This window comes from Microtus ochrogaster, unplaced genomic scaffold (assembly GCF_000317375.1).
Source record: "Microtus ochrogaster isolate Prairie Vole_2 unplaced genomic scaffold, MicOch1.0 UNK40, whole genome shotgun sequence".
NCBI lineage: Eukaryota > Metazoa > Chordata > Mammalia > Rodentia > Cricetidae > Microtus > Microtus ochrogaster.
The window spans coordinates 2,388,180-2,408,319 of NW_004949138.1; the positions used below are offsets into that span (position 1 = coordinate 2,388,180).

Sequence of the window (20,140 nt, forward strand, 5' to 3'; positions counted from 1 at the left end):
AGAGAGAGAGAGAGAGAGAGAGAGAGAGAGAGAGAGAGAGAGAGAGAAAGTCAGTGATAATTTCCAAACTAACCTGGATACAGAAGTTTTGAGTCAAACTTTCGCAGAAGATGAAATGATTTTGCCTGACAGTTACACACACACTTTCTGCCAAGACAGAACGACAGAATGAGTGTCAGTGACCCAAATGTGTGTGTGTGGGGGGGGGCTATGAGAACTGGGTTTTATTTTCTAACTTCTTAACTTAGAAGTGGTTTTCTATGCAGAAATAAGACTTTGAAATTGTGGTGACTCAGATGGGATCTTTCCAACAACATTTATGAATGCTACAATTAATCCAGTAATTTATTTTATTGATAATGTACAATTAGGATGCTAAACGGTCTGAACGTATTACTTCTCTCAGTTTAAGTGCTTTGCACATTATAATTAAGCAAAAAAAAGTTAAAATCATACTGATAATTAAGAAACACGGTGTTAAAATAAATAAAACAGGCTTATTCTCTGGAAGAAAACTACTAGACACAGTGACAGATGACAGAGCATCCAATCCATACCCATCAGCTTACTGCAGAGCCTGAGATCTCTGTCTAATTTCTTTGATTTGGTGATTAATCCGTTTTTTTTTAAATTCAATGAATTTTTTGTAAGTAGAGATTTTTTTCTTCCAAGTAAAATATTTAAGCCCCTGAGCTATTCATTGTACTTGTAAAATCACACAGAATAAACTACTTAGAATTCATAAACTCACACACCATAAAGTTGCTAATGACTATTTGTTTTCCTTTAGATCTTTTTGAATATTTAGGAGCATTCTACTTTTTTGTTTTTATGTGTGTCTACATGCAGCAGGCACTAACTGAGTATTTTCTTGAGTTCTTTCATCAAGAAGTAGTTTCTATCAAGAATGATATAACTCTTATAAAGGGGGAGGGTTGAAGGGTGAGGGGAGAGGCAGGGAGGAGAGTTGAGAAAAATGTAGAGCTCAATAAAAATCAATAAAAAAGAATTATAACTCAGCCCTAAAAAAAGAGTTACCAGCAAAATCTTAAATCTTTTCTTCCAAATCTTACTCCCTGAGTGCACTGACATTTGTAATACTTTGCACATTCAAGGAAAAAGTTAACATGAACAACTACTGTTTTATACATATACTAGATACTTCTAAGCAAACTGGGATACTTCATTTTCTATAGCTCAGAGTAGTCCTATACTTAAGATAATTGTCTATTTAGCATATAAGGGAAATGAGGGCCACATAAGGACATTTTTATGTTTTAATATTTACTTACTAGTATGTGTACATATGTGTATAATCAGATGACAAGTTTATGCACTTGATTCTCTCCTCATACTTTACAAGGGTTTCAGGATCAAAAATAGGATGAAAATAGCAAGAAATAGCCATCTCAAAAGCCCTATTCTAATGTTTTTATTGTTTTTAAAGATTTAACTTGGTACATTCACACAATTAGGAGGAGGAAAGCTGGGCTGCAGATCTAATTTTGCCTGCTTCTGTAACTTCTCTTCTCCTGGATACAGATTCCAAAGTTAACTCTATTCAAATCACTTTCTAAAGAAGCTAAGATCTTGTAATTAAAATGTGACTTTATAGGCATGATGACCATTATTCTATTAAAATTATGATATATAACTTGATGCAGAATTTTAGTTCCAGTGTTAGATTAAAATGGAATTTATACCACAACATCTGGCAATCCCTGGTGGCTATGGGTGAAAAATGAACTGGAGCTGTCCTGAAATATTCAAGAGCTATCTTTGTTCATGCACTGTATGTTTACTGTGTATACAATTGGTGTCCTCAAATATTCAGGAGCTATCTTTGTGCATGCATTGTATGTTTACTGTGTATACAATTGGTGTCCTCAAATATTCAGGAGCTATCTTTGTGCATGCATTGTATGTTTACTGTGTATACAATTTGGTGCCAAGATGTGGCAGAGGAGCTATCTTTGCTCATGCATTTGTTTGCTTACTGTGTATACAATTTGGTGCCAAGATATGGCGGAGGCTGCTTGTTCATTTCCCAGCGGCCATATTCTCAAAATAATCACACAGAAATCTGTACTAGTTAAAATACTGTCTGACCAATAGCTTTAGCGCATTTCTGGTTTACTTTTAAATCCTAAATTAACCCATTAATCTCCATTAATCTGACTATCGCCATGTGGCTATGGCTTACCCTCACAGTTCCATCACATCTGTCTCTGGTGGCAACTACATGGCACCTCCTGACTCCACCTACTCTCCCAATATAGCTCTTCCAGCCTGGCTTTACACAGTTAAGCCATTGGCCAAAACCAGCTTCATTTATTAAACAATAAAAGCAACACATATACAGAAGGACATCCCACACCATTAAGAAACTTCTACTGTTGTTCCCTCCACCCTGACATTATGGTACTAGCCCCATCTGATAGGTCCTCACAGATGTGCTTTTATCTTTTCAGTCCCTTTATAAGGAAAAAAAATGAAACAGGAGAATTTACAGAACTTCTGTGCTTTTATCTCATCATGTCCTAATTCAGGGTAGGGAGCAGGGATCAAATCTAGTGTAAGTACGAACTGATCTGCTTGTGAGAATAAGAAGCCAGACCTCCCTCTGTCTTCTAATTTCATAGCCCTAGGGAAAACTGAGCCTTCTTAAATCAGCTGTGAGTATCTACACAAACCATTCTCATTCCATTCTGCCGATCACTATGAGATGCAAAATCTTGTCTTTTAAGAAGATGTCTGTTAACTGTAAATTTATAGCTTATCCTATAAAAGTTTTGATAGAATTATATCATAGCTATTAAACTATGTGTAACTACTAAAGTAATCCTTTTGCTGATAGAATTCAAATTAAAAGTTTTTGGAACCACAATGACAACTAATGGATTGCATGTGTGTCAAAGAAGCAAATCCATGTTCTTTTTTTTTTTAAATCAAGCCATATGAAGGCAAAATGACTGCTTTGGGATTGAGTGAACTTGTGACAGAGTGGCTGTGCCTACATCTTACTTGCAAAAGAATCATATCAGTATGGCTGTATAATTATGCTGTACTCTAATACATCTATAAGCTACACTTATATGCACAGGGCCTCTGTCTTACTATCCTGAGATCTGTTGTGCTCTATAGCCTTGATGCATGCCTTGGTGTTTGGGAATGTGACCGCCATCATACAGAGGATGTACTCCAGATGGAGTCTCTATCACACCAGAACCAAGGACCTAAAGGATTTCATCCGCGTGCATCACCTTCCCCAGCAGCTCAAGCAGAGGATGCTTGAATACTTTCAGACAACCTGGTCAGTCAACAATGGAATAGATTCAAATGAGGTAATGTGTGCTTCATATCTTGATATTTTCAGGCAAAAAAATGCATATCATTAGGTAAAAACAAAGAGTTCTAATGCAGGCATAAAAGAGGGACACATTTACCAGCCTCTTTATCTCCTTGTCTTTGTCATCATAGACTTACAGCCCACCCTGCATCATGACTGGAGTTTTTAAACTGCTATTCTGTGATGACAGTCTCATAAGAATTTACTACTTTATTCAATCAAATGGATTTATTTTTATACTCGTGTTTTTTGAGAGGATTCATTTTCTCTCTTATTTTAAGAGAGATAACTTGATCTTTTCATATGATCATGACACATTAAGAAATATCAGTGGTCCAAGTCCCCATACCTAGAAGAGTAACAAGCCTTCCTACCAGGATACTTATCACTTGATTATTCAGTGGTACATAGCTAAGGTCATACTCACTATATAGCCCTGGAGATTGTGCAGAGAAATCTCATAGAATATATCAACCTCCTCTTGTATAATGCACTTGACCATGTAGGAAGAGTGCCACTGGTGTCTCATAAAGTCATTGACTAGACCAGACTCACCACACTTTTCTTTCTCCCTTCCTCTTCCCCAACAGCTTCTGAAAGACTTTCCAGATGAGCTGCGCTCTGATATCACAATGCATCTAAACAAGGAGATCTTACAGCTGTCGCTGTTTGAATGTGCCAGCCGGGGCTGCCTCAGATCTTTGTCTCTTCATATCAAAACTTCATTCTGTGCTCCAGGAGAGTATCTACTACGCCAGGGAGATGCTCTGCAGGCCATCTACTTTGTGTGTTCAGGCTCCATGGAGGTTCTTAAAGACAGCATGGTATTGGCTATTCTAGGTAGGTTTTGGCTGAAAAGTTTCTCTGAAATTTTACTTTGGAGTATGAGGAATACACAGTAGGGAAGGGTACGATAGATTCTAATAGGAGTTGGAAAATATGGACTCCATATTGGATTCAATTTACACCATTTTATGATTCTTATATAAACAAAGTTCAGGCAATATAAATATTACCCCCATCCTACAAGTGAGTAAATGTTCCCTTACTTAACTGTACCCATATGTAAGTCTTTCTGAGTTCTAATCACATCCCATACCGTCTTCAGTCCAACAGCAGCCATATTTTCATGAAGAATTTTTTAATTTTTTAGAGAGTCTATCCAAAAAATGTTATAACTAAGTTTTATCTGTGCCAGAAATAGAGCAAAACTGATTTAACTTGGAGAACAATTACCATCACTGCCATTAACCTAATACTGCTAGGGTGGACACAAGCTCTTTTCAGTGCCTCAAAGACAACTCATAGCTGTGAAAACTCTGTGCCATTTGATGTTGACTTCAAATGCTAACATAATTATTTTTTCAATGAAATGTAAAGGGAAGCTGGCAGAAGACGATATATGACTTAATGTAGAAAAAAATTCACTCCCAATTTTATGAGTTTCTTTTTGAATTCACTCTTACTTGTTTCTTCAGTCAACCCTTATTGCGGATCTGTGAGTGAACTGGACAGTGGTCTGAGCACTAAGATTGTGGAAGAACAAAAATTGCTAGAAGTTTTGCCCTTATTGGGATTAAACTCAAGGGAAGGATAAGATGGAAAATTTGCCCAGGGTGGGGGTAGTTGAGCATCAGATGAATTCAAGGCATATTTTAAACAGCAAAGTAATACAGAAATGTCTAAAATCATGTCAGTAAATGGCTAATGCAGTACTTTTTGTTCTAATCTTCTAAGAAACTGATTTGTGAACAATGCCTTGTGAAGTATTTTGGCACATGTGACATTTAAACCTTCACAGAATGTAGACACAGATGTAGAGGCATTTTCTGATTCTAGGTGGCTCCGGAGCCTACTTCCCTTTCCTTATCTAAAGAATACATATCATTTTATGTCAGCACTGTCAACCTGCTGCTGAGGTGGTGAGCTTCTAGACAGATTATATTTTATATGAGAGAAGTGATAATTCTGGGTCCCAAGTATGAGCTGATGCCTTAGGGGCATTATCAAGTCTTGAAATCTTGTCAGAGCTGAATGTGTTTTCCAAATTCATTTCCTGAAACACATCCTTGGGGAGATGAAATTAGGTTGTGGGAACCTAGGATATGATTGGTACCTTCAAAGTGGAAGCCTCAGAGAGCCACCTAAGTTTTTCTGCCATGATATCCCAATGATAAGTCAAGAGATAAGAAGTAGAAAGTTAGCCCTTATTATACACTTAAGCAGCCAAAGCCCTGACCTTGAATTTCTCAGCTCTAGAACCATCAGAAATACATCCTTGTTGCGTATCATACCTTAGCTGCATTGTGCTACAGCATAGCTAACAGACTATGACAGTGTAGCTACTTCAACTAGAGAGGACTAGCTGGTGACTATGTACCGACATAACCTTGTGGCTCTGGCTTTCCCTGCTTCCTGAGGATTTCAGTTTCACTTAATGAAGCAAAGATGGGATTGCCCTTCAAGATTTGGTTTAGTTTTTATTAGCCTTCTGTGATGTTATCTTCTAGGTAAGTGAAGAAGATGTTAAAGCAGTTGGTTCCTATTCTTGACTTGCAAAATTAAAGAACAATCATTCTACCACTTTGTAATTCTGGCTTAGAATTGACAATGGTTTCTAATTTGCTTCTGAAACATGGTTTAAATCATATTTTCCTGGAGTTTCCCTAGTACCACTGAAACTTTTAAAGCCTGCTGATTTGCCTATTGACACAGCCTACTTTTGAGGATCTGATTATTTTTTAGAACCTTATGATATAACATACATGCAAGCAGATATAACACACCATTTAAAAAATAGTCAGGCTTTTCTTTTAATTCTCATCCATTTTTCAATTTGTTGACTAACAACAGTTTTAGGAATGGAAGAAGAAGAGATCATCCATGACATTAGAACAAAGATGTGAAAAGTTAATGGCTTTGATATAACTGCTATAGCTTATAAAACATGATCCAATAGTAATCACTCTTATAATTAAAATTACTTATTGCTGAAATATTTACTTCATTGCTGTTTTGCTTCCTTCTCCAAATTTCTCCATAAATTGTGATTTTTTTATGATGGTATTTCACTGCTATGTTCCCACCGTGTATGTTTCAAAATTGGTGTAAGTCCAGCTTGATCATTTCAAACTCTGAAGTGTCAAGATTAACATATAGGTGGGATGATGTAATTCTCTTCATCATAATATTATTTCACGTTGACTAATTCAACCTACACTGATTTACTAAGCATACAGTTTCATATTTACTCTCTAGTTACTTAACAGGAGTTTATTCTGTCACTGAAATGAATTAGTGGTATTGAGAGGAATATGTTTTTCAGCAAAACCTCAAGCAACAGCATCTTCCAATCAGCATTTCCAGTTCTCATGCCTAGACAGAATTGTCATAGGAATTTGTGATGAAGGCAGAAAATGGCAATGACTGATGAGCGGTGCCTCAGAGGATGATATTCATCTGCCTTTGTGTAATTCAATATCCCTATTTGTTACTGTGGTTGATTCTCAGAGACAAAGCACCTCCGAGGAGATAGATGCCCCATCATCACGCAAGGGGGCAGAGAAATAATTCTTTTCTTTCAGGATTAAGAATAGTAAGACCTGGAGTAGTTAAAGAATAGTTCAGGAATTTTAACAAAAGCAAGAAGGAATCTACAGGGCAGTTAGGAGGCAGGGAGGCCTGGACAGAACTCAATACATTATCCATGCTCCATAAACATTCACCAAATCCAAATGAAAAAAAAAGCTGGAATTCTTTCCAAAGTGTCAAATTTAGCTAAGTGTTTGTGGTATTCATTTGCTCATAGTCATAACACAGCAACCATAAATATGAAAGTATAGAGGGCTTAATGTTCCTCCAAATATCCCTGGCATATTCTACCCATAACGCTGTCCTGATAATCATCCTCAAAAAGACAAAAGTAAAGAATCGCTGCATTGATTACTTCCTGTCTGTGATTCTATCTTATATCTGCCTTCAACTGTGGAGATTTTAAACAAAACGTACAGAAAACATAATTTCAAATTTAGTAATATTAGTGACTATAAGTCAGGTTTAAATTCTTCCAGAAAATGTAGCCAGAAACTAAAAATAAGAAGACCAGCTAGCCTGGGTCTGAAAAAGCATGGGATAAAACCAGACTTACATAGCGGACAATGAGGACTACTGAGAACTCAAGAACAATGGCAATGGGTTTTTGATCCTACTGCACATACTGGCTTTGGGGGAGCCTAGGCAGTCTGGATGCTCAACTTACTAAACCTGGATGGAGGTGGGCAGTCCTTGGACTTCCTACAGGTCAGGGAACCCTGATTGCTCTTCAAGCTGATGAGGGAGGGGGACTTGATCAGGGGAGGGGGAGGGAAATGGGAGGCGGTGGCGGGGAGGAGGCAGAAATCCTTAATAAATAAATAAATTTAAAAAAAAGATTGAAGACAATCAAAAAAAAAAAAAGAAGAGAACAAGAGGGATTTGATGAACCAGGGGATCAAGGTCATCACAAGGGAACAAAAAAAAAAAAAAGACTATGATATGTTTTGTTTTCTTCTACCAAAGTAACCTTAACTTTAAAGTTTAAAATCTAATATTGATTTGAAATTAATATTTGATGTAATTAATAATTTACCTTAATTTTTATTTTATACATATTCTCAATATATCGATCATGTGTGATTAATTTCATCTTTCCTTCTACTGATAAATTAAATAGAATGGGCTTTTATGAGTTTAGTGTCACGAATTTTGTTTCCAAAATTCGGGGCACAATGAAGTAATCATTTAGAAATTAGATGTAAGAGCTGAGCCCACCACTGCACAACCAGGACCCAAGCAGGAGCCAGAGCACTGCCAGACGATGAGGAACAGGACTTGGAATTTTGTCTCTTACAAGTAATGTGGTGGCAGCTGTCAGAACCCACAGGGCCTCAGAGCACCTCTGAGGACCACGAGAGACACGCGGAGGCTTTGAGGAGCAACTAAAAGAAGGCAGGTCGTATGGGAAGATGCTTTTAAAAGGTGGTTTCAGGGAAGTGGGAAAAAGGATGGCGTAATGAAGCAGCAAGGTCAGCAGGGGCAAAGTGGAGCTAGAGATGTGGATTTGGAGACAGGTGTGGACTTGTTGCCGTGGTAGAAAAAGAAGCATGTCCTTGCTGAGTATGGTTAGTCTTTGGGCCACCCAGAGGCTCAGGCCACCATTAGGCTTGCCTCGCCCCTTCCTCATACACCAGGGCAGTGCTCCTGCTCCCCTGCAGAGCTGATCCACAGCATGAAGCCTCAGCTGCAGCTGTGGCCCCTAGAGCTGCTCTTGCTGCAGAGAGGAGAGCTTGAGCCCACAAGCCCGATGGCCATACCTGGGGTGGCCAGTACCAAGTGCAGGATGGCATACAATATTCTGGAACTAGAGCAGATCCTGCTCCAGGAGACACTGCCCAGCCAAAGATCACCTTGACTGAGCAACAAAGTATCTGAGATAAATAATGGTTCATTTTGTGTATTAAGTTTCCTTGAAAAACTTGTGTGGTCTATACTGCCACAGCAGTCAAGTTGATATCTACGATCCATGATGCTGCTGGGAACCAGGTAGTAACCAGTTGGAAGTGCATGACCCATGCTGCCAATGCATACTATGGGCAGCTTCTTTTGTAGCAGTATCATTGACTGCAAACTTATAACTGAAGATGAGAGACATTGAAGACTATGAACGAAACAGTCCAGACAGGAACCTATTGAAGAGAGTTTTTCAAAATTGTGACAAAGATACTGGTGTGTAGCTCTTCACAGCTCACGGGTTCTGACAAGAGTTGGGGTGGGAGGGTTGGACTCGGTTTTCCGAGGAACTGGCCACTGGGCATTTGATCATGCCCCCAAAAATATATGGGCCACACAAATTGGACTTGATGGGTTTTTTGGTTTGGGGTTTTTGGGGGTGAACAAGGGTGAGAGAGTGAACATGGGAGAAATAGGAATCAAGTGTGATCAGGGTGCACTGTACAAAATTCCCAAATAATTAATAAAAATATTATATTGGGGAAAATTATAAAGAAAATAATTGAATGTGAAGTCGAGAAGTTTACTTGTAATATTTTTAAATAGAGACTTATTTATATATTTTATGCATGCAAGTGCTCTGTCTGCATGTACTTGTGCACACTACTTGGATCCTCTAATAGATGTTGTGAGCCACCATGTAGTTGCTGCATGTGTCACTGGGAATTGAACTCTAGAAGAACAGCCAACGGTCTTAACAGCTGAGCCATCTCTCCAGCCCTCTTGATAACATTGCAGTGGCTTGTCTTCTTTGTTACTGAGGACTGTTTGCCTTGGTTGCTTACAACCTAGTAAAAAAGCTTTTTAGATAGGCATGATAAGATGATGCCTGGGAGCGATGCTCTTTGATGGACAAACTCAGAAACCTCTCACTAGAAACCTGAGTGCCTAGTGCTATGTGAATATACTGCTGTTCCTCTGGCCTTCAACCCAAGTTTGTCTAAAATTTAAATGCTTCTTCATGTCTTTTGTGTGGCTTCTGGTTGACTTTGTGGCTATGTCCAAAGAATATCAGAAGTTGATTTCAGTGATTTCTTGATATTTGAGGCTATTTCTCCCTTCTGGTACTTTCAACTTTTGAAATCACATAAAGGATTTTTTAAAATTATAAATACTTGGCTGATAACTCAGGTTTCTTACTAGCTAACTCCTACATTTTAAATTAATCCATATTGCTTTTCTATTCTCTGCCATGTGAGGGGTAACTTTTTTTAATTAAAAATTTCTACCTCCTCCCCTCTTCCACTCCCCTTCCCCCTCCCCCACTCTCCCTCCCCTCCCTCTCCAGTCCAAAGAGAAGTCAGGGTTGCCTGCCCTGTGGGAAGTCCAAGGTCCTCCCCCCTCCATCCAGGTCTAGGAAGGTGAGCATCCAAACAGACTAGGCTCCCATGAAGTCAGTACATGCAGCAGAATCAAAACCCAGTGCCACTGTCCTTGGCTTCTCAGTCAGCCCTCATTGTCAGCCATGTTCAGAGAGTCTGGTTTGATCACATGCTCCATCAGTCCCAGTCCAGCTGGCCTTGATGAGCTCCCATTAGATCAGCCCCACCGTCTCAGTGTGTGGGCGTAGCCCTTGTGGTCCTGACTTCCTTGCTCATGTTCTCACTCCTTCTGCTCCTCATTTGGACCTTGGGAGCTCAGTCCAGTGCTCCTATGTGGGTCTCTGTCTCTATCTCCATCCATCGCCAGATGAAGGTTCTATGGTGATATGCAACAGGAGACACTTCCTATGTATAACCCCAGCAGCACCTACAATAAGAGCAACATTGAATAAATGGGATCTCCTAAAACTAAGAAGCTTCTGTAAAGCAAAGGACACTGTCATTAAGACAAAAAGGCAACCTACTGATTGGGAGAAGATATTCACCAACCCCACAACAGACAAAGGTCTGATCTCCAAAATATATAAAGAACTCAAGAAACTAGACTTTAAAATGCTAATTAATCCAATTAAAAAATGGGACACTGAACTGAACAGAGAATTCTCAACGGAAGAAGTTCAAATGCACATAAAGGATTTAAAAAATGAAATTGTTCAATATTAGCTCATCAACAAAGAAGAAAGTTAGTTCCTAGAAGGCAGCCTAATTACTGTAGACAGCCACACTGCTGCTAGACATCAAGGGGAATTGGGGAACACTGGTCCCACAAGTAGTCCTGTGAGACTCTAGCTATTGGTCTAGCCACTCCTTGACTGTGTGAGAAAGTGCGTTCTTACACTGTCACTGAACTTGACAACTGGGAGATGTGCTCTAAGGTTACACACATATGCAAACTATGGCCCAAAATGTTCAGTTCTTACCCCTTTCTCAGTAGAGGGACAGAGAGTTTCTCCTTCCAGTTTGCACTTCTGTCCATCTTGTAGACACAATCACAAGTAAATGAAAGAATCTTAGTCTGCTGAATATCATGCTTCTACCAGAAGTCTGATTCCTATCAAAAGTTCTAGACTCTAGGCAACAGGTTTGCTGCAGCACTGACCTGAGAAGCTCAGAGCCATTTGTCTGCCTAGGAAAATCAGTCATTACTAGCTTGAATGGTTAAAGTGACTGTCACAAACTGACTGATTCAAAGTCATTTTCCAATTTCTGCCAGAGAGCTGCTTAGAGCCCATGGGTGATCTGTGATGCCTAAGCCATCCACATATGTCCTCTAACTAGTGCTCACAACCAGTGATAGCTCCATCTACAACAGGACATGTGACAATGTTTTGTGGTATCTTGCACACCAAAACAAAAGAGCAATTGAGCCCCAACTCCCAGTAATGTGAAATTGAGTATCTGTGCTCACATGATCTTCACTTTCTTGTACAATCTGAGAGAAATAGTCTGTAAAGCAAATGAAGTTTCTTGGCCACAGCTCTGCTTTTCTTCCAAATGATGTGATTCTTTCTTTTCACTGTTCCTAGGAAAGGGGGATTTAATTGGAGCAAATCTATCAATTAAAGACCAAGTGATCAAGACCAATGCTGACGTGAAGGCACTGACCTACTGTGATCTTCAGTGCATCATCCTTAAAGGGCTCTTTGAGGTCCTGGGCCTTTACCCTGAGTACGCACACAAATTTGTAGAAGACATCCAGCATGACCTCACGTACAATCTTCGAGAAGGTCATGAGAGCGATGTAAGTCCCCTTTCTAATATAATATGTGGGACTGGGAATCAGATAGAACAGCAGAGGCAAATGTCATAGCCTTCCTTCAAAGGACTCTGCAGGTAAGATATTGAGCCCCTAGTTAACTGATATATCCAGTAAAACCTGCAGTTCCTTGCTAACATGAGAGGAAAGTACTATTTGGGGTAGGTTTTTGCTTGCTTGTCTTCATGTGCTCACGTCTAATTGCAGCTTTGATACACAGTACTTACCCGGAAATAAGTGACGCCCTTCAGTGTTTGACAACTTCAAGGGAAAGTCTGTGGGTCAGAGCTTGTTGTGTGCTTGTTGTATGTTCAGCCTTTCAACTGCTCGACAGGAAATTTCCTCTAAACTAATCTTTTTTTTCTAAAATGGTACCACAAACAATAATCTATCTCAAAGTGCAAAATTTTCATAAATGGATTCAATCCCAAGATTGTCACACTTAAAGCATAATGAGCATTTTGTGCAATTATATATTTGTTTCATGTTTCAGTTTATACAACAACTTTCCTGCTAAAATGTGTACTATACTGTCTTGTGTTTAAGCTCATTGTGGACATGACTTTGTTAGATGTGTCAGTGATAATGATTTAATAGGAATGATTGTTGAAAGGCAAGCCAGAGCATGAAGTTCATTGTGTAAGAGTCAGTGTCTTGTCATGGATATTTGTAGCACTGAGAACTTTAAGAAACTGGAATTGTGGCCAATTCAAAATATACAAACATTTTGGGTAATAATTAGCATTCTCTCTTTTAAAAAATTGATAGAAAATGAGAATTGCATATTTTTTCATTTAGGAATGAGATATAAGTGATGTTAGATAAAGATATGATATCCCATCCTCTCCACTGTTAATAGAATATACCAATGAGGTCAATATTTATTAGCTACCTATTATGCTAAGTATTCTTCCTATACAAACACTGATGATTAAATGATCCCTTAAGATTAGCGTCAATCCATTTCCATGGCAGAGCAAACAGGATAAGAGTAGCTGTGGTTATGCAAGTTAGCAGGCAACTAGAGCAGCACCAGAGAACAGACCCAGGATTAAAGTCTGCAGCTGGGTAGCAAAGGTCCTGCCTTCTGAAAGTGCTCCCATGCATCTCATGCAATAGACTGAATCTTAAAATTCAAGATACAACTTTTCTCAGTGATTGTATAAAATGACTGTTTTAAGGAGTATAGCATATTGTTTTGAAATATGCATACATTATTAAATACATAAATCAAGCTAATTATTATGTTGTTTCTTAGATTCATATTCATTGTAACATTTAAAATGCTCTCAGCAATAGTCAGGTGGACAACATGCCATTGTTTAAGATAGTCCGCATGCTGAAATAGCAATGAAACTTGTGTCCTTAGACCAGTATCTCCTTCCTTCCTCAAGTAACTTCCATCCTCTTCTCAGCTTCTATGATTCCAGCTTTCTCCACGTTTCCCATAAAGGTTGCCGCACCAGCGCAGCTTTGATACCCAAACTGGTGTGGGGTGCCGGGATTCAGACATGGAAGCTTCAATGCAGGAGAAAGAACCCTTTATTTTCCCCAAGCTTAAGCCTTTTGTATCTTTAGGCAGCTGACCCTAGCCATGTTGAGCAGCTAGAACCTGAGGACAAGGTCAAGGCATTGTGTACTGAAGAACACTTCTGCAAAACACCACACACCAGAAAGAACACAAACATCCTTGTCAAATACAGGGTACAAAGAAGTTCAGCTGTCTGTCAGGGGGAGATAGGATGGCCAAGCCATCTGGGTGTAGCCAGATCACAACTCCTCCCTTTTATTTTATTAAATAAAGTGCCTGTCTTAGGTTACTTTGAGTGGAGTACCTTGCCTGGCATAGAAAATAGGCCTGTCTTGGGTGGCATCCTAACTCCAAAGCATTGCCCTTCAGTGGCTACCCCTTATCCAGCATCTGCAACCAAACGTGGGTGGACTCCGGCTGCACAGTCATAGCTAAGAGTGTCTGTTGGGTGACTCTCATCTGATTCTGATACTGGAGGCAGAATAGACATAGGATCCAGACACATAGCCCTAAACCAAGTATCCCCAGGACTGACAGCGCTAACGAGCTGAACCAGTGATAAAACCATCCTTCTACTTTAGCCATCCAAGCCCACCAATCACTGGCCTGGACAGGCTCAACCCTGGCAGAATTTACAGTCTGAATAGCATGCACTAACTGGGTGGTAAAATTAACAAAAGCAATATTCCAAACCCCTCTCATGTAATGACTGAGCTCCATAACATTAGCAGAAGCGTGCAATACAATGCCAAGAGTAACACACATAACATGACAAAAGCTGGAACATGTTAACCTTTGAAAAGTCCAAAGATAGTCTACTTGTTCCTGAACCAGAACCACTTGTTGGTTCAAGGTCAATATGCTTAATTGAATATGTTCATTAAGGTCATTTTGAATGTCTAAATCGTTGCTGACTCTTTTTAGCCAGCTGGTTGACAGTCTCAGCTGTCTGCACAGTCTGGGAGAGAACAATTCTGGTAGTAGTAGCTGTGGTGGCAATAGTGGCAACCATGGCTGCAGTGATTCCAAAATCTCTCCTCTGCCTATACAGAACAAAAGGGACACGCCCTTCATCCTTAACTGTCATAGGCATGGCAGCAGAAATCCTTACAAGAAGGGTGTTGTCTTCTGTCGTCCAGCATTTGGTGATGGTACAATTACTGAAAGAACAATTAAGACTCATCTCATCAATAGATCCCAACCCATTCCATGTCACAAAAAAGAAGGGTACTAATACACAAGGGGAAGAATGAATAAAAAAAAATTCTTCCAAGCTATGTAAGGAATCTTTGAAAGTATCTGTCTGATTATAACTGGCAGTTCCATTAAACACAAGCCCCTCCTCAAGGATGAGGGGAACAGCATCCACTCAGTCACATGGTCCACAGAGATGCATTCCTGTAAACACAAAGACTACCCCCACCTGGGTTGGATCTCTGTAATAAGATTCTGGGGAATCTTGGGTATAAGGGGGTCGATGACCATGCCACCAGACATCCCTTGGGCCATAGGGGAGGTTTGACACCTGAAGCCAGCATAAAGTGGCCAGGAAGGGCTCCTGTGGACTCAGCACCATGCAACCTGTGCCACAGCTCTGTGATCTCTTTCTCTAGGTGCTCTTCCTCAGATTCCTCTCCCCATGAGCTTTTGCTCTCTGAACTTTCTTCACTAGGAATCTCATTAACCGTAACCTCTTTCATGGCCTTATCCTCTATGCCCACAAAGCGTCTAGTTTCTTCTTCTTGCATTTCTGTAAATGCTCTGCTAACCTCCTTCAGCAGTTCCTATACTTTCACTTTCTCCATTAGCAGTGCTTCCTTCACCAATCTCCGTAAGGAGAACATTGCCATAGGCAAGTGCTCTAGCCCCTGTTTCTGTAACTCTCTTTGTAAGTCTAACTTAACTTGTTCCCAGTTGGGAACATTTAACCCCCTCCCTGCTGCCCTGCAAGAAACCAGGGGCTTGTGTCCGCTATGGTGTCAACAAAATCAGAGGTCATCTCCCTCTTGACTTCCATGCCCTACTGTTTTAAGAGATTCAGTATCTGGTCTGTCATTTCTACTTTACTCATATACTACCCCATTTTAAGCACTTGTTACTTTCCCCAATATTCTCGATGTAGCTGGGGGCTGGAGCAATCAGTTCACGAATCCCCACTGGTAGCGTGGGGTGCTGGGATGAAGACACAGAGGCTTCAATGCGGGAGAAAGAACCCTTTATTTTCCCCCAAGCTTAAGCCTTTTATATCTTTAGGCAGCTTACCCTAGCCATGCTGAGCAGCTAGAACCTGAGGTCAAGGTCAGGGCATCGTGTACTGAAGAACACTTCTGCAAAACACCACACACCAGAAAGAACACAAACATCCTTGTCAAATACAGGGTACAAAGAAGTTCAGCTGTCTGTCAGGGTGAGTGAGGGCAGCCAAGCCATCTATCTGGGTGCAGCCAGATCACAACAAAGGTGAAACCATATGGGATCATGTCAGGCTTACTTCACTAAGCATAATGCCTCCACACCTGAGTTCATCAGTGTTGTAAATGATGGAACTTCCTTCTTCATCGAGCGTCAATAGCACTCCAGAGTGCATAAATACTGTGCTTCCTTTATTCATCTGTTCACTGATTCACATTCACATTGATCCCAAGTCTTACCTATTGGGAAGAATGTGACAATGAGCATGAACACACATATCTCTGACACATACTGATCTCAGTTCATTTGTATACATAGCAAGTAGTAGAATTATTGGATCAGTAGTAGCTATACTTTAGTGTCTACTGTGCATTTCATCCTACAGTATGTGAGGATTCCCCCTTCTAATCTCACCTCTCAGCTCTGTGAGATTATACCTCATTGCAGTTTTATTTTGCATTTCCATGATTACTAGTGATGTCCAACTCCTTTTGTATATCTACTTTCAAAGAGTATCTTTACTGATTATTTTATTAAATATTTTTAAAAAATAAAACAAACTATCTTTTTTTCTTCATTTTACATACCAATCCCACTCCCTCCACTACTTTCATCTCCTCCACCTTCCCTCCCACCCCACCTCACCCCCATCCACTCCTCAGAAAGAGTAAGGAATGCTTTGGGGAATGTTGAAGGCCCTTCCTACTATATCTAGGCTGAGCAATGTATCCATCCAAAGATAATGGATTCCCAAAGAGCCAGTACAAGCAGTAGGGATAAATCCACTGCCAGTGGCCAAACAGTCTGCCCCAGCCATACAACTATCACCCACATTTAGAGGGTCTAGTTTGATCCTTATGCTGTTTCCTTCCCTGTCTGCCCATTTTTAATCAGACTATGTTTTTCTTGCCATTGGCTTGTCTGAGATCCACACGTATTTTGACTACCAACCTCTATCAGATGTGTGGTTAGCTACCATTCTGCAGTGTGTTTCTTACTTCGTTGTTTGTTTCCCTTGCTATGAACCTTTAGCTTCACATAATTTAACTAGTCTTTCCTTACTGGTATTTCTGTGTGTTAGAGTCACATTCAAAAGAAACATCATTGTCCAGATCAACGTCTGGAAGCTTTTATTCAGTGTCAGCCTCTAGAGTTTGGTGTCTGACATTTAAGTCTCTTATTTTAGCTGATTTTTAACTGTGGTATGACATTATAATCTAATTTCATCCGATATATTACCACTTCTCCCTTCTTTGCTTTTCTTCTCCTGTCTTCTCTCCTCTTCTCCTCTTTGTCTCACTATCATTTTTCCTTTTTAAAGCAGTGTCAAAACCTTGTTTAAAGTATGCCTCACCAAGGGAGTTTCTCCGCACCATTTTCCGCTATGTGGAATAAGTCTTCTTCTGGTGATGGAGCATCAACAGGTCACCTCTGTCGTGCGTACAGCCATCTCTTTCAGTTTGTCCGTCATCTTGAAGTGTTTTCTCTGGACTCTGCTGACACTTCAGCATATTTCAAGTCCTTTTCTCTTCGTAAAACTTGACTTCAGATTCCAGGTTCTCAGGCCAATGTGACTATGAAATCTATGTTCGGCAACCTAGCCTCCTCCTAGACACATCTTCAGTTTAAACTTCTTGGTGCACTGTGCCCTTCATATGAAAGTTAGGTGTTGGCTAATACTCCAAGCCTAGCAATGATACCCCCTCCCCAGGTATTTTATCCCCAAATCCTACACAGAATGGCTTTTCTGACCTTCATCTTATCTCCTTACCTTGTGACACTGCTCCTAGTTTGCTGTTTCATCTTGCAAAGCAACAGTGGACATTTTCCTTCCCCTACCCTGAGATATCTGTCTCAACAGTGTACAGGCTGGAGTGCCTCCCTTTGCACAGATCTCAACATGGCGTGCAGGCCGGTGTGCCTCCATTTGCACAAATCTCAACATGGTATGCAGACTGGTGTGCCTCCCTTTCCCCAAAGATCATAGTCACTGAAATCTCACTCCGTGTATTGCATCGGTGAATTTTGTCCAGTTTTATAGTTCTTTTACCACATTATTCTTCAGCAGAAGCTGTACCATTGTGGCTGGAACCCTAAAGCATTGCTTCTTTGTAAAGAAGATCCCTAGTACAGAACAGCAGTGTGAGAAGACACACTTGGAAAGAAAGATGAATGCAAGACCATAGAAATTACAGTGCTGCTCTGGCCTAGGCAAGCTGCTGTCCCTCCCTGAGCTAATGTCACCATGGCCTTTGGAGAAGCCAGGCTGCTACTTAGTGACAGGAATCCAGTGACTGAGAGGAAGATACAATAAAGAGACAGCCTTTGGGAAACATTGGCAGTAGTGTTTTTGAAAGAGTTTAAAAGAAATGTAAACACTGAACACTAAATAAAATTCAGCTACATTAGACTACATATTTATTTTTTAAAAAATATGAGAGTACATATGAACTGAAGCTGTGTTTTGAGATTTTTATCATTCTGGATTACTTGAATCTCAAAATACTTATTTTTATATACACGTACCACAACACACACACACACACACACACACACCACAAACTTATCTCCAAAATCTTGAGATACAGTTCCATGGCTGTGGACCACTCTTTGTGTAATCCACAACCCCATGGAAAGCCTTCCAACTTCTCCAGCATTCTTTGACTGTCGGGAAAAGTTACATTCTGGTACCAGCCTGTGATGAAGGATTCCTGTCCTTTGCTGTCAGCAAACACCTTTCCTTAGTTCCCACACATACACACAGGAGTAACCAGTCACCAGGCTTCTCTGGGACAGCAATGCTTATGAACAACTTCCATAGGAGACTGTAAACTGCAAAAATGTAACTACCTGAATTCACTGACTCTGAAAACTGAGTGGCTACTTGTACAAAGACTAGCAGAGATCCTTGGATTTCTCATTACATAGTGCGTGAATCTGTTTAACTATAAACAATAAATACAAAATAATGAAAACAAGACTGACATCAGCCCATTGAGAAGGAATCTCAGTGCTGGGATTTCTGCAGCTCCATTAGACTGAACAGCTTTAGAACAAGATCTCACTTCATTCTCACAAGAAAATTAATGTATATAAAATGTTTTCTAAGTTTTTTGAAAGACTACATATTGCTGTTTTGACAGTATGGTAATTATGTATCTCACGCTATTTGAAAATTTTCCATATTTGCCCCAACTTATAGCTCCTGGTGGCCCTCAGTGATTGGTTAATTTAGCTATTACTGCTATTTAGATTGTGGTGAGTTTACCTCACAATTAGTTATGGTAAGCTTTACAAATTGATTTTAACACAAATTCATCTGATTTTAAGAAATCTAGTTTTCCTTCACATAAAGAGATTTGAACTTGAGATAAACAAATAAAATGATTGGAGAGCATCCAAAAGAACTGTTTTCAAACATGAAGAAGGCTAAAACTCAAGCATTGATCTAACTACACACAAATATTGTTTTGCTGTGCATAGCGGGTGCTGGCTTGTTTTGATGCTGTGATCACTATGCAGCAATAAATGCCAACAATCTGGGAGAGGGCTAAATTTTTTAATGCTGTCATACTGGAAGGTTTCTAATAATGACTAAAACATATTAATGTTATAAATGTGCTCATCTCTACTTCAGTTTCCACTCACATTATCTAAGAAGCATAAAATGCTAAGCCACCTCTTTCTGTCTCCCTGCTGTTTTGTTAAGAGGGTGAAGAGGTCCTGATTTGAACCCTGCCCTGCTGTATGCTAGGACCAGTGCTCAAGAACAGTTTTAAGCTCCTACACTAAGGCTACCCACCCAGAGCAGTGAGTGCCTGCCTACCGGGCAGGCCTCAGGATCCCCTGTAAGGGAAGCCGAACACCTTCAGCTCGTGCATGAGCCAGGCTCTCCTGTACTCTTCTGAATACCAGCCCCCCCTTGCTCCATTCATCCTTTTGTCACTGGATCATTGGGCTACCAGGTGGCCCTGTTTAGTTGCTGAGGAATCCCATCTGGACAGGAGTTCATCTGGACGGGAACGGCTCCTGCTTCTACACTGAAGAGATACACCCAGAGAGTCAATCACAGCAAGGACTGGACCAAGACACCAGGCCTCTCCTGGCTCCATTTGAAGGAAGAGATGGGAAGGCGCCAATGCAAGAATTCCTCCAACAACCTG

At 40.2% G+C, this 20,140-nt stretch overlaps 1 protein-coding gene across 1 annotated transcript in view; it reads left to right on the forward strand.

Moving 5' to 3' along the window:
• The window catches only part of Kcnh8 (potassium voltage-gated channel subfamily H member 8), a 484,346-nt gene that overhangs the window by 381,745 nt on the left and 82,461 nt on the right, over positions 1–20,140 (forward strand). The window contains exons 9-11 of the mRNA XM_005368749.3: positions 3,145–3,344; positions 3,940–4,189; positions 11,805–12,019. Coding sequence (XP_005368806.1) covers positions 3,145–3,344; positions 3,940–4,189; positions 11,805–12,019 — 665 coding nt within the window. The remainder of the gene's footprint in view (positions 1–3,144; positions 3,345–3,939; positions 4,190–11,804; positions 12,020–20,140) is intronic.